At 33.1% G+C, this 15,457-nt stretch overlaps 1 protein-coding gene across 2 annotated transcripts in view; it reads left to right on the top strand.

Moving 5' to 3' along the window:
* LRRIQ3 (leucine rich repeats and IQ motif containing 3) overlaps window positions 1-15,457 on the top strand; it is a 162,035-nt gene that overhangs the window by 107,908 nt on the left and 38,670 nt on the right. For both annotated transcript variants that reach the window (XM_025398024.1, XM_025398020.1), the window contains exon 6: window positions 3,372-3,501. In XM_025398024.1, coding sequence (XP_025253809.1) covers window positions 3,372-3,501 — 130 coding nt within the window. The remainder of the gene's footprint in view (window positions 1-3,371; window positions 3,502-15,457) is intronic.

The raw sequence follows: 15,457 nt of genomic DNA, 5'->3' as shown, positions 1-15,457 counted from the left end.
TCAAACATACCGCTGAATACAGGTTTATCATGCCAAGGATATTTGAACCTGAATTAATTTTGACCATGTTAAAAATGAAATTGCATCTGATATAATTAGCTTATTGTCAACTTATAATATTTCTTGATTATTATTCCTTTACTAAGTGCTACCAAATACCCTTAAAATATTTTCTGCAATTATTGAGGACCAGCGTTAAGTCTAAGGCAGGGTAGGTAATCGAATATACTTTCTGTTATTGAAAATGAGATCGTTATTAGATCATTCCTAGTCTTCTGATAACTTTTCATTCTCTATGATCTCAACGATCAATTGGTAAGTGCACACATTCTCTTTCCTTTCTTGCATTACATATAACAGAAAAGCCCATTTCTTTACTTTTGCAGCTTGTGTAAGCCTCAGTTCCTTTAGAGGTTTAAATTTTTTGATCATCTTTCTATAGATTTGTTCCCCTGTCATATATGTACCCTTTGTCATGAATTCTTCTTTTCTAAAAACATGGAAGGAAGTATTTTTATAAAACGTGACAAACAATGACAGCCAGATACATGAAAAGGGATAATTAGGAGAATGAAGTAAGTATGTTTCTAAAAGGAGATAACTAGCAATCTACTTAATTTCTGACCCTTTACATTTCATGAATCTATAAATTAACTGTATTTGTGATAGAGTTTGGATATCTCAAATTTGACAGATTTTTGGAGGGAGAGTTCTTGTTTTTTTCAGGGGAATCTAAAGGTGTAAGTACTAGTGGAAACAGGATCACTGAACATACTCATTATTTTATCATGAGTAGGATAAAAGTGAGATATATAGAAGAAAGAAATGACACATTTCTATGGTTCAAATGCAATTTGAGGTGATTTTCAACATGTGATGAATTGCATTGTTAGGAGGGAGAAACAGAGAGAAATTTCCAAATAGAGCAAAATTCTTAGAAGTAGGAAAATACAAGAGTGATGATGTAACATGAAGAGGACTTGCAGAAGAATTTGAGGCTGAAAAAGTATTTAGAGTTGTTGTTACAAACTGGATTGCAAAATAGTGCCACACATTGTATTTTGTCGTACTTATCTAATAGAAAAACCAGGGCCTAAATGAAAATACAAGCAGCATTACTTAAAATTGTGTCATATTTTGACAATATGTTTTGGTATTGTGACTTCTTAAATTTTAATTATCCTTGGCAAGATTGAAAAATTTTTAAATGTAAAGAGAATATATGAGCTTAAAAGTCCTTATTTGTGTTTCCAGCGAAATGAGGTGATTTTATCACATAAAGAGTGAAAAAACATTGTCTTGTGTCAGAGTTGATGAGTGAAGAATTTTTAAATGAAAAATAAAAACAGGTTTATTCCAGGAACAGATGATACTTAACACTTATAATAAGCATTAAAAAGCCCTTACCCTATGAGTCACTGCTTGAAGACAAATTGTTTTTGATAAGTAAATTAGAGAATATCACATATAACATTTAAATAATAGAAACTCAGAAAATTGTAAATACAGGGGACTGAGGCGCATATCCAAGTGTCTTTTCTAAATTATCAAATAAAGGAGATTTGAACGGTTAACAGGTCAAAGTAGTGGGGGAAATGTGAGGATGAATTCTCTATTTCAAAATTCTGTCAGCTGTGACATATCAGAGAGTTTACCTGACTTTCTTCTTCTTAAACAAACATGGTGCCATTCACTGAAAGTAGGACTAAGAACTAATATATTTGGAGGAAAAAAATATGGTTTTGATTCTCTTGAGTATGAGATGTCCATGTGAAAGAACTCAGTTTGTGGTTGTTATGATTATTAAATGAGTTAATATTCATAAAGAACTTCACAATGGCAAATGATAAGCACTATGTAAATGTTCCAGAAACAAATACACAAAAGCAAAGACCTCAGAAAGATCTATGTGAAAATAAATATTTGTGAGTCTCCAGAAGCTAGATCAGTGTTTCTTACCAAAGAAAGTATCATATCCCGAGAAAGTTTTTTAATACATAAACACATACCCTCATCTAACCTTCTGAACTTTTTCTCTATGATAGAGACTATTGGTTGCCTACAAATATATACTCTTTTCTACCATGGTAACAGGCCCAAATTTCATTCCAGACAGCAAAACGCTTAGCATTCCTTACCCTCCCCTTCATAGCGGGATATGGGGCCAATGAGATATTCAACAGAAGTTATTTGAAGAACCTCTGGAAAAGCTCCTTAAGATACATGGCCTGTGTCCTATTGTCATTTCCTTTTTCCTCCAACTTCTGACTGAAACGGTGTTTGGAGCTCTAGTAGCTATTTTGATTCATGCGAAAAGTTTGAGGATAGTACCCATGCAGATACAGTAAGAGATGATAAAGGAATTTTGAAAGAGCCTATGCCCCTGATAACCTGATGAAAGCTCCATAACAGTCCTGGATGAACTGTGAAGAGGAAAGTAGATAACACTGTTATTAAAACATCCCACCCGGTTCACAGATATTATACAGTTACATTCCACAATGCCCCTGTTCCCCATGAAGCTCCTCTTCAATATTCTACTTGCTACTCTTCCCACACATAGCTGATCCATTTGTCCTTTTTTTTTTTTTTTTTTTTCTGAGACAGAGTCTCACTCTTTTGCCCAGGCTGGAGTGCAATGGTGCAATCTCAGCTCACTGCAACCTCCGCCTCCTGGGTTCAAGTGATCCCCCTGCCTTGGCCTCTCGAGTAGCTGGGATTGCAGGCATGCACCACCACACCTGGCTAATTTTCATATTTTTAGTAGAGACATGGTTTCGCCATGTTGACCAGGCTGAGCTCAAACTCCTGACCTCAGTTGATCCACCTGCCTCGGCCTCCCAAAGTGCTGGGGTTACAGGCATGAGCCCCTGCACCTGGCCCATTTGTAGTTTTAAAACGTGATAATTCTGGTCCCATTTCTCCCTTCCTTTCTTTCTGTGTTATTGTCCCTCCTTTTCCTCCTCCATGTTACTGCCTTTAAGTGCTCTGTGAAATAATTTTGTCCCTCCCTTTATTACTCTTAATCTTCCTTCAGGCTTTCTGGGGAAAACTATCTTGCTTCTCTTTGTTTATTCCTTATTTTCCCTCTTCCCTTGTTCCTTTTGTCACGGCACTCTCCTGGCAGGTCTCTCTTTCCCTCAGTCTCTCTTATGGCATTGGCCAATATTAGTAGAAAGACAGATTGTTAAAATTATACACAATGGAGTTTTTAAAATTTTTTTCTTAACCCTGCCTACCTCACAGGTTTTTGTTTTTGTATTTTAAATGAAAGTCAATCATGATAATGTATAATTCATGTGAGAACACTTGGAGAACTCTAAAACACATGAGATATTATCATTTTCATTGCTTTTATTTTATTTTCACAGAATATATATTATCCTGTTGATTTAAAAACTTCCAGTGAACACAGAAAACATGTTTCATCTATTTTATGTGAATTAAAACCAAAAGATCTTGGCATGAAATCAAAAACATCAAGACATCTCATTCAAAAAGGTTAGTTATATGAATTTTTAATTGTATTTAATAAATATATTTTGATGAAGAGTAAATAATGCAATTAGAAATTGGGCATGTTCATTGGCAAGTATAAATCCAAAAGTCTAATGAAATATGTGTTGAGACTTCTAGATAAAAAATCCGTATCTTGGAGCAAATGAAGCCAGACACAAAAGAGTACATGGAATCCATGTATAAAAAGCTAAAAAATGATAATTATCTTCATAGGGGAGTAGTAAGTAGAATAAATTACAGACAGGCATCTAGGATTTTGATATTGATCTGTGTGATGGTTATACGAGTTGGAAGAATTCATCCAGCTATACACCTGTGATTTGTTCACTTTTCTCTGTGTATTTTCTATTCCCATTAAAAATATTATAGCAATGTTAAAAAATTATATCTTATTCAATAGTTTCTAAATATACATATTCAGAAGGTTATTTTATGGATATCAAGAACCTCATTTGGGGTAGAAGTTGGGAATTATGAGAAATTTTTGTTAGCAAGAATCATTGAACTGATAGCTTTGTTACTGTATGACTATGTCAGCATTGTACCTCCTTTAGGAAATCTGTCAAGTATCAGAATAATTACTACAAATAAGTTAAAATTTATAAGTTACTAAATTTCTTTCAGACTTGGGACATAATCATTTTTGTTGAATAAAAATGCATATTGTCTTACATTATCACTGATAAAATTTTAGTTTTAAATGTGATCTTGTTTTTGTCTTACAAAATTTGTTCTGGTAAAATTTGTCATGATTAGATATGCTTTTCTTTATCTTTCACAGAAGAATCATAAAATCACTTTTGTAAAATCATTTGAAGGTCTTATTTTTCTCAAGGGCTTCTCCTCATTCTTAAATATTCAAATCTTTCCTTTTTAATCCCATGATGGTGTCTTTATCCCATTTGATTTTCTCTTCTTTGCAAATGAATTGGTCAAACTCTGTTAGTGCCTCATTGCCAGTGGCTTTATTTCATCAGTTCTCCATTTTTACACATGTACTAATTTAATAAAACTATTTTTTTAAAAAAAGAATGGACTGTTCAACTGTATTGAAGGCCAGTTGAAAAGACTTTGTGTGTGTGGTCTTTTGGTTTGTTTGTTTGTTTTAAAACTGTCTCACTCTGTCACCTAAGTTTGAGTGCAGTGGAATGATTATGGCTCAGTGCACCCTCGACCCCCTGGGATCAAGCGATCCTCCACCTCAGCCTCCTAAGTCGCTGGGACTACAGGCATATGCCACCATGCACAGCTATCTTTTAGATTTCTTGTAGAGATGGAATTTCACCATGTTGCCCAGGCTGGTCTTGAACTCCTGAGCTCAGGCAATCAACTGCCTCGGCCTCCCAAACTGCTGGGATTATAAGTGTGAGCCATCTCGCCTGGCTAAAAGTCTTGGAATATGAAAACTAAATAGTATTTATTGAATCTGGAATATAGATATCAACGGTGGCCTTGACAAAAGCAAACTCAATGAAGTAGCAGAGATAGGAACCATGTTGGAGAAGGTTAAGAGTGAATGGAAGTAAAGAAGTAAAAGCATTGACAATATTTAACGCTTTTGAGGTATTTTAAACTTTTCGATTTTTATGCTCAATAATCTCAAGGCATTGAAAAAAAGAAATCAACCTTCTGAGTATCAAAAATTCTAAATTATGAGCCAAAGACATTTTTAGTGTTATCAATATTTTGTTATATTTATCCTTTGAAAATATATTAAGTATGTATAAATCATAAAAGAACATTATGGTCAGAATATTTGAATAATCAAAATTTCATACCAAAAGTTAAATCTGGATATCATAAATTCTAGCTATTACTGCTGCCTTCTAAGGTGAAGGGAATTTGAGTGAATGACTGAGGATTTTTTTTTTCAAAATGGTACAGTCTGCTAATAGGTACCTACTTCCAACTAGGCTAGATATCTCTTCATAATCAGAGCATAGATGTGAGCATAAATTGCCCCACAATATGGATCATCTCTCAGTAGACCTATTTCCTAGATACTATTACTCCTGAGCACTAATTATGTTTTCTTCTTTGTTCACAAGCCCAAATATGAAGAAATTTAAGAACGTGATAAAAAATTAATCTCTCTCAATTAATATATACATATATGCACAAAAGCATTTTATTTATAATTTTAGGAGGTTCATGGGATCACCAAAGCCCATCTATGGTCCTTAAATTAGTTGGTAAGAACAAGAATCACATAATTTAGCTAACATACGAGATTTTATATTGCCTCTAAAATCTCCAAGAAAAGCTCACCTCAGTAAGTAATGGTTCTGGTATTATCAATTACATATCTTGCACATTTTTGTATCTTCATTCCTTGAGCTATTCCTAAACATGAGCTATTCCTAAACATGAGACATTATATAAGACTTACTTGAGATATATGCGATGCTTAATGTTTCTGATGGAGCATAGATTAGTTTGAGTGCTATTCATATCACCTATTACCGTAATTCCAACTTTTAGATATCATTCTTAAATACTGATATTTGTGTGGCTAAATATAATGGTGATAATCAAACTACCTACAAGAGTAATATATGATTTTTTAATTTTTAATTGGAAATAATATGTTATTCTATATATTTTCTAATGCTTATATTGTTAATATAAGCTCAGCCTGAATAATTAATATATTGCTGAGTGTTACAACTCTTATATGGGACCATATTATTCCATTTTCTCACCTAGACTTTCAAAGTTGGTAAAACTTTTTAAATATTTATTAGGTAAATACACTGATGAATGGGACCCATGCTATTTGTACTATAACTACATGTCCCAGTTTGGCCCCAGAGAGTCTCAGTTTGTGCTCATTGTCCTGGTGCATAACAGTGCCTTTCAGTCTTGAACATGCTCCAGTCTAAATGACATGTTTATTGTTATACAAAACATATGTGCCTTACTTTTTCTTCTTCATAAATCAGTTTAACATTATTGGATTGTCAAATTAGAATGACACAATTCAAAGATCTTACCTCAGTATGAAACTGTACTAATAACATCAAGGATACAATCAAGAGACTCAAATGAAACAAAGAGACATATGGGACATCAAGGGTAGCTTTCTAGGTCCTCTCTTCCCTTGGAGAACATGCACTTCTGACCCAGGAAAACGAAGTCTCTAGTAAGGATTATGAGTTTACTTCCAACAGAGGCAATTTTACATTACGAAGTATTTTCATTTTGTTTTCCAGAGGGTTGTGTAGTTTATTGATATTTTCCAGGGAACATACCTCACAGACTCTGTGTTTATTTCACAGAAGCAATCCTGGCAGGTCACAGTGGCTCATGCCTGTAATCTCAGAGTTTTGGGAGGCCAAGATAGGAGGAACATTTGAGGTTTGCAGGATGCAGTGAGCTATGATCATGCTACTGTACTTTAGCCTGAGTGACTTAGAGAGACCCTGTCTCTAAAAAATTATATAACTATATATAACTAGATAGATGATAGATGGTAGTTATATATACATACAAGCAATTTACCTAAAACTATATATATAACTATAAAATTTGTATAGTTATATATATATGTGTGTGTGTATGTATACATAAAATGTGTGTGTGTGTGTGTGTGTGTGTGTGTGTGTATATATATATAGCAAAGACAAGGAATAAATTACATATATATTGATATATATATAAAAACAATCTTTAGCCAGGGTCCATCCTGCCAAAGGCATGCAATAGATAAGGTGTCTTTCTCCTGAAAAATATAATTTGTCTATTTTTTCTGGAGTTCCAGTTGACATGGAGATTAGATTACTTTACAGTCTTCTTTTCTTCCTACAGGCCCTCATTTTATATTAAAAAAAAAAATAAGTGGATTACTGGACAGATACTTTAACTCCTTCCTCCTACCCCTTCAACAGATTTTGAAATTGAGAGGTATTTTATTATGCTTAACTAAATCATAAGTTATTACTAAACAGGCACACACACACACATATATACACACAATTATATATATACATATATGTATCATTTTAAGTTCAGGGGTACATATGCAGGTTTATTACATGAGTAAATTATATGTCACAGGGATTTGGTGTACAGATTATTTCCTACCCAAGTAATAAGCATAGTGCCCAATACATATTTTTTTGATCCTCTCCCTCTTGCTTCCCTCCACTCTCCAGTAGGGCCTAGTGTCTGTTGCTCCCTTCTTTCTTTCCATATGTACTTGATGTTTAGCTCCCACTTATAAGTGAGGTCCTGTGGTATTTGATTTTCTGTTCCTGCATTAGTTCACTTAGGATAATGGCCTCCAGCTCCATCCATCTTGCTGCAAAGAACATTATCTCATTACTTTGGGGGCTGCATAGTATTCCGTGTTGTTTATGTACCACATTTTTTAAATCCAGTCTACCACTGATGGGCATCTAGGTTGATTACATGTCTTTGCTATTGAGAATCGTGCTGCGATGAACATGTGTGCATGTGTCTTTGTGATAGAAAAATTTATATTCCTTTGGGTATATGTCCAATAATGGGATTGCTAGACCAAATAGTAATTCTATTTTATTTCAGAAATCACCAAACTGCTTCCCATAATGGGTGAACTAATTTATATTCCCATCAGCAGTGTATAAACCCTTTCTTTTCTCTATAACCTTGCATTATCTGTTGTTTTTTGACTTTTTATAACCATTCTGACTGATGTGAGATAGCATTTCATTGTGGCTTTGATTTGCATTTCTTTAATGATTAGTGATATTAGATAAATATTTTTATCAGCCCTAAGCATTCAACATTCAGCTAGAGCATATGAAATCCTACTGTCACGGAGCTTGCATATTGTTGTAATGATGATATTACAACTTTCAGTGGAAATTTTGGAAGATTATAAAGTTCAAAGTCTCCATGTACCTACTTGGAACTTGTGACTAAGGATAGATATTATACTGTCTCATTTATATTATCAAATAAATGGTAATTTACTTGTATATGACATTTTAGCTGCTGATTGAATTTGTTAGATATTGTCCAAAATTCCTGTTGTATTAATTAGCTAGTTTTTAATAATAGATGATTTTATCATCTTTAACTTAAGGCCACTATTTCTCCTAGCTTCTTTTTTATAATGCTTATCCAAATTTTTTTATGTTTCTCTACAAAAATGATATAACACTGTAGGTCAGACATTTTAAAATAATGCTATACTTCATGCTTTATGAATACCTATTCCATTGGCTGCTGTAAGAGGCATTTTCAGTGTTAAAAATTAACATACAAATTTATTGATTTATACTGAAAAGATGCGGCATACAAGGCTGAAATTGAAACCTTAAAAGTGTGTGTTCTGTTAGTGATTTTTAACCCTTTATAGTAAGTATAGCTGGAGAATGGGCCAAACTTCTACAGCTCTTTCAAAGTACCATTTATGTTTCAGATGCAGTTATAAAGAAGTAAATTCAAATACTTTCCAGAAAGTGCCAGCTGCTACATAAAAGATATTTCTGAGAACAAAACTGCTACTTCCTATTCAGAAAAAAAGGTCAAAAGTTTAATTATTTGAGGGTCATTGTATCATAGTGCCTGTGATCAGATTTATGCAGTCTTTAGTTATTTTACCTTCATTATATACTTTTTCTTGCTCCAAATCCACTTATATCTGAAATGAAGACTCTAAAGGTGATTTTATGGTTTCCATTGAAGCACATTACATTTTCTGTCTCCACCATTTTTCTTCCAAATTCATCCAATTTATCACATCATTCTGATTTCAATCCACTTGTGCTTTATGCAATTTTAACAGTGCTTTGCTTTTTTTTTTTTTTTTTTTTTTTAACCATTCTAGATTGTTTGCTGGAATGACTGAATTTTAGTCTAGGATATAAAATAGTACCAACCAAATTACTTCAGATGAGCAATTAGAGCATACTCAAGCATATAAAACTAGAAATCTTTGCTACCAGATGTTAAATTAAAAGCAAACAAGCAAACAAACCAAAAATGTATTTTGTTTTTGTGTCTGTGTAATATTTCAAATTGCTTTTAAAATATTTTAAATGCTTTTACTACTGAGAACAGAGAGGAAGAAGGTGAAATTTAAATCAGATATGTTTGAATTTATTTTGTAATTTTAAGCACCAGTGCCATATATTCCATGTGCTCCGCTGCATTGCCCAGCTTCCCATGCAGGTATGTAAAAATTATGTGGTCAGTCTCTCTACTTGACTGTGAGCAAAAGTAAAAGTGATCACTTCGGAGTGAAAGCAATTAAGAGCATCATTCTATTTCCCTGCTACACAGATCTTAGAGGCCATATGTTCCATTAATATAGCTGCAAGGTCCTCCTGACCCGTGTTGTTTCTTAGATGAGAAATAGAGAAATCTTCACTGTGTTAAACTGTTGAGATTACAGGGTTTATCTGTGAGGGAAGTTAGGATTAATCATGCGATTAAATACAGAAATTAGTGTCATAACAAAAAACATAAAATATGGCCTTATCTTTGTGATTAGTTATAGGAGATGAGAAAATTGATATCAGAGGCTGAAAAGATGGCAATACACGTTGTTTAGAGCAAAGAATGTCCCCATGATAACTTGGAAGGCAAACTATGTGCCTACTAGTTTATGTCTCTAAGGGAAGAAGCTGGAAGATGGAATATTGATTCTGTATGTTGGTTGTACTTGACTATGTTTGGCAAATTACCTTATAGCAAAAAGAGAGCTCAGAAAAGTAGCTGGTTTGCAAGACAAAATAAAAGAAAGTGAAGAGCTCCAAAATTAGAGCCTTGCACATTTGGAAAACTGTCTGCTTCTAAATCACAAATAGTAAAACAATAAATTTAACAAATCTTTTAGACAAGGGCCCAAACTTCGTAAATGAAAATGATGACTCACAGCACAGTTTAGATTAAGCATATGGGCTTCCCATCTATTATTCTAGATTTATAGTAACTTCCATTAAATTGCTAGAGAGTGAGTTATGGGAAGAAATTAAGAAAAAAAAAGTAGATATGAAAACTACATATGACTCCAAAAGAATTTTGGGTGTAATCAAGCGCATATGGAACTCACAGAAGAAAACAGATCAGATATCTATACTTTTAAAGGAAAGGTATTACCAGAGAACTTTAGCCTAAAATGCCTTTAATAATTCAAGACTTAAACATACGCTTGATCCCCTCATCTTCAGCACTAAAAACTGCACTGAAAAAGCTTTTGTAGCCTCTGAGATAGGCAATTCCCTAATTCCCCACACCTTCAGAATGCAGGAAAACTCCACACGGAAAGCAGAATCAGGGACTAATTCAGGAACCACCTGTACCTGAAGGTAGGAGAAATTCACAAAGTGTGTACTTCCACTTGTGGTTAGTCTTTCCCTGTTCCACTTTTTTATATTTAATATGTATATGATTGGGTGGGGCAGAAGGCGGATGATTTCTCTTTTAATTCATAAGTCTCTGGACTAAAAACTTATCCAGACCTAATTGAGAGATACTGCACACAGAGATTCTGGACTTGATGGGATTTCAGTTGTCATTTTTTAGGAGTGTGTTCTATGTTTGGGGAAAAGGGATCAAAGGATCTTTGGTGACCTGTGGCAATAATTTTGTTCTTACAAAGTATTCTACTTGTTTCTCTACATTTTCTAACTTTCCTTAAATTTAATTGGGGTGACATAATTTATTACTGGTTAATAAATTCTGACTCAAATTAAGTGTGTCACTTCTGGGCTAAGCACACCATTCTCTTTATTTCATTGCTTTAGCGTCCCTAGAGAGCTTATGTTTCAGAATGTATAGCTACATTATGTACGAAGAATGCCACCCCCTCCCCCAGTTTAGGTTTGAATGAGCAAGAAATCAACTTTTGTTGTGTTAACCATTATGATTTTAGATTTTGTCTGCCATGGCATCTAGTGTTAATTATCTTTAATATACTAACCATGGTGATGGACTTTTCTTATAATCAAATAGCTATAATAAAAGCATGTATTTCATAAGTAGGCTATGAAAATTAAGTGAGAGAATGCATGGATAGCACTTGACATAAAGTCTAGCACATGTGTATCCTCAATTGTCCAGTAAAATATCTAGCACAGAATAATTGTTAATAAATGTTAGCTGCTGCTGCTGCTGCTGTTACTGTTATTATTAGACCTCATATACCAATAGAACTGAAATGTATTGTGAAAAGTAGCTGTGGTTATACCAAAACATGTGTCTATTGTATAATTTTTTTGAGAATTTAGAAAGAAAAGTGATAAGAAATAGAAGCCCATAGGGGATTATTAAGTACACATTATGTCAAATAAATCTAATTTTCATTATTATTGGTGTTAAAATAATAATTTATGTAATATTTATACAGGCTGTCTTGATTTTTAGAGATCTTTGAATTTAAGAGATTTTCATAATAATCTTAGGACAAAATAGAAAATATTTAGTCATGGGTATCTTTTTACTGTTTTTTTTTTTTTTGTTTTTTTTAGGCGGAGTTTCACTCTTCTTGCCCAGGCTGGAGTGCAGTGGAACGATCTCAGCTCACTGTAACCTCTGCCTCCCAGGTTCAAGTGATTCTCCAGCCTCAACCTACCAAGTAGCTGGGATTACAGGTGTGCATCACCATGCCCAGCTAATTTTGTATTTTTAGTAGTGATGGGGTTTCACTATGTTGGTCAGGCTGGTCTCAAACTCCTCACCTCAGGTGATCCACCCACCTCGGCCTCCCAAAGAGCTGGGATTATAGGCATGAGTCACCGCGCTCTGCCTCAGTTTTTATGTAGTTGAATAATCTTACTTAACAACAATTTTAAATGCTTCAATGCTAACCTGGAATTAGCTTTTTAAGGGGCTATCTCAGGATCATTCTGTTTATTACCATATTAGAATTAAGTACAAACAACATGATTATACATTTTATGAGGCCAGAAGAGTGAGCTAATATTTAATAAAAAATAAAATTATAAATGTTTAGACTGAAACAAAGAGCTAAAACCAGGAATATAAAATGTTTAGCAAGTATAAATCTGCCATTTAAAAAAATCTATTCAAACACAGATTAAACGATACATGATTTAAAGCAAATTCATGCGAAGGCATTCAACTTTTAATTTTCCTCAAGCTAACTATGGAGGAACAGTGTATTTTGTACCTCTTCAATAGCTGATATATCTTTGGCTTTATGAATTGATGCATCCACAGTGAGATAAAAACCTACTATTTTACTCTGATGTCAGCTCTCCTAGGATCATGATTCACCTTTGAAAATGATTATAACCAGCAGAAGCTTTTATAGAGAAGGGTAATTATGATGCTAAGGGGACTTGGAATCAAAACAAGGGGAGACTGTTCCTTAACATAAAACTTTCTTAAAATTAGACCAGCATAAAGTCAAAATGAAATATTTAAGAATTAGTCACTTCCTTCACTGAAAATATGCAAACATAAGCTGGGATGAGCATTTGTTGAGCTTTTTGAATAAGGAAGGCAATAAAAATAATTGGTTTGGTTGTACTAGAAGTCTTCTGTAGTGCCAGCTATCTTGTAATAGTCTGCAGTTCTTTGATTGTAAGTACAGTGAACAAAGCCTTGGAGAAATATACGAGAATATTAAGTAGCCAAATGTAACAGGAGAACTAGGTGGAGAAAAGAGACAAAAGGGAAAGAAAAATTATTCAAAAAATAGTTACTTTCCAAATTTGATGAAAAACTGTATTCTACATATTTAAGGATATCAACAAACTCCAAATAAGATAAACAGAAATATTTCCATCCAGACACATTATAATCAAAATATTAAGAACAAAATATAAAGATAGAATTTTGAAAGTAGTAAGAGAAAAACAATTCATTACATGCAAGGAACTCCCATGAGAATAATAACTTACTGCTCATCAGATATAATGAGGCCAGAAGGCAGTAAGATAACATCAAAATGCTGAAAGAAAAGAAAACTATCAACCAAGATTCTTAAATTCAGAAAAACTGTCTTTCAAAAATAAAGGTGAAATAAAGACAGTCCTAGATGAATGAAGGTGAAATAAAAACATTCCCAGATAAATGAAAGCTGAGAGATATCATTGCTAAAAGATGCGCCTTAGAAGGAGTATGAAGGAAAGTTCCACAAGTTGAAAGCAAGTGGCACCAAACAGTATTTCAAATCCACATGAAAAACCAAAGAGTGCTAATAAAGGTTAAAAAGTCAGTAATTATAAAACACAATGTAATTGCACCTTTCTTCTTCTTTTCTCTTTTAATTGACTTTAAAAACAACTAAATAAAAAAATATGTATATATAATTATATTATTGGCTATGTAACATGTAGAAATGTAATATTTTTGATAAATAATAGCATAGAGGAGGTAGGTGTAACAAAGTTATATTGGAGTAATGAAATGATGTGAGATGGTAACAAGCCTAGAGAAAGAAATAGCACAAAAATAGGTAAATAAAAAAAGCTAATAACAAGTCTATGACTATATATACTTGCTCTCCACTTTTTGTCAGTTTTCTAAATATATATACAGTATAATTACAAAAATATTTTTACCATATATAGACATTATACATTATATGTAGTATCTATAAATGCACAAAAGTGGGAAATTACATCTGTAAGAGTAAGGTTTTCATATTTTACTGGAATTTACTGGAAATCTGGTGTCATTTTGATAACTTAAGATATATATCTATTGCAAGCCCTAGAGTGACCCCTGAGAATATAGCCCAAAAATAAAATTAAACAATCATTAAAATAATTAAAATGATGCCATAGAAAGTATTCACACATCATATCAAGATAAAATTAAATGTGAATTGATAAAGATCCAATCGAAAGACAGATTGCCAGATTTAATTTAAAAACAATCCACCTACATACTTTCTAAAGCATATACACTTTAGATTTAAAGTTTCATGTAATTTGAAAGTAAAATGATGGAAAATGATACCATGCAAACAGCAATCATCAGAGAACTGGGACTGTATTAATATCGGTCAAAAAAATAAAACGAAAAAGCAGTGTTGCTGGAAATAAAAAGGGGCATGTCACAATAATGAAAGAGTCAACACTTTAGGAATATATAACAAATATAAAAATATATACACCTAACAATAGAAACCTCAAATTGACAGAAAGTAAAATCTGACAGAATTGAAGAGAGAAATAGACATTGCAACAATAAGAATTGGAGACATTTATATGCCACTTTGAATAAAGGATTCAATAAATGGGTAGAAGATCCAAATGAACCTAGTTTGACCAACAGTGTAAAGCAGGCACTCTGAATGAACCACTCATCAGTAGCAGAATACACATTCTTCTCAAGTGTGCATGGAATATTTTCTAGTTTAAACCGTATACAAGTATACCAGGTTATGAAAAGAATCAAGGAATTTTAAAAGATGGAAATGATTCAAAACATGTTCTTTATTCATTATGAGATTACATTAGAAATCAATGATAGAAGAAAATTTTCAAATCTCACAAATGTACAAATAACGTGGAAATTAGAAAACACCCGTCCTTGTTTCTTTTTTGTTTTTGTTGTCATTTGGTTTAGGGGTTTTTTGTTTCTGGTTTTCATTTTGTTTTGTTTTTTTGGTAGTGGTTGTTATTTTAGGATTACTTGAGTGTCTATTTTATTTAATTGTTTTTACTTTACATTTTTAACTTTTATTTTAGGTTCAGGGGAACATATGAATGTTTATTACATATATAAATTGTATGTTATATGGGTTTGGTGTACAGATTGTTTCCTCACCCAGGTAATAGGCATAGTACCCAATAGGTAGTTTTTGGCTCCTCACCCTCCTCACACCCACCACCTTCAAGTAGGCCCCTGTGTCTGCTGTTCCCTTCATTGTATCTGTATATACTTGATGTTTAGCTCCCATGCTCAGGATAATGGCTTACAACTCCAAACATATTACTGCAAAAGACATGATCTCATTCTTTTTCATGGCTGT

The sequence above is a fragment of the Theropithecus gelada genome, chromosome 1, assembly GCF_003255815.1.
Source record: "Theropithecus gelada isolate Dixy chromosome 1, Tgel_1.0, whole genome shotgun sequence".
Classification (NCBI taxonomy): Eukaryota; Metazoa; Chordata; class Mammalia; order Primates; family Cercopithecidae; genus Theropithecus; species Theropithecus gelada.
This window is presented reverse-complemented; position numbering and strand designations above follow the sequence as displayed.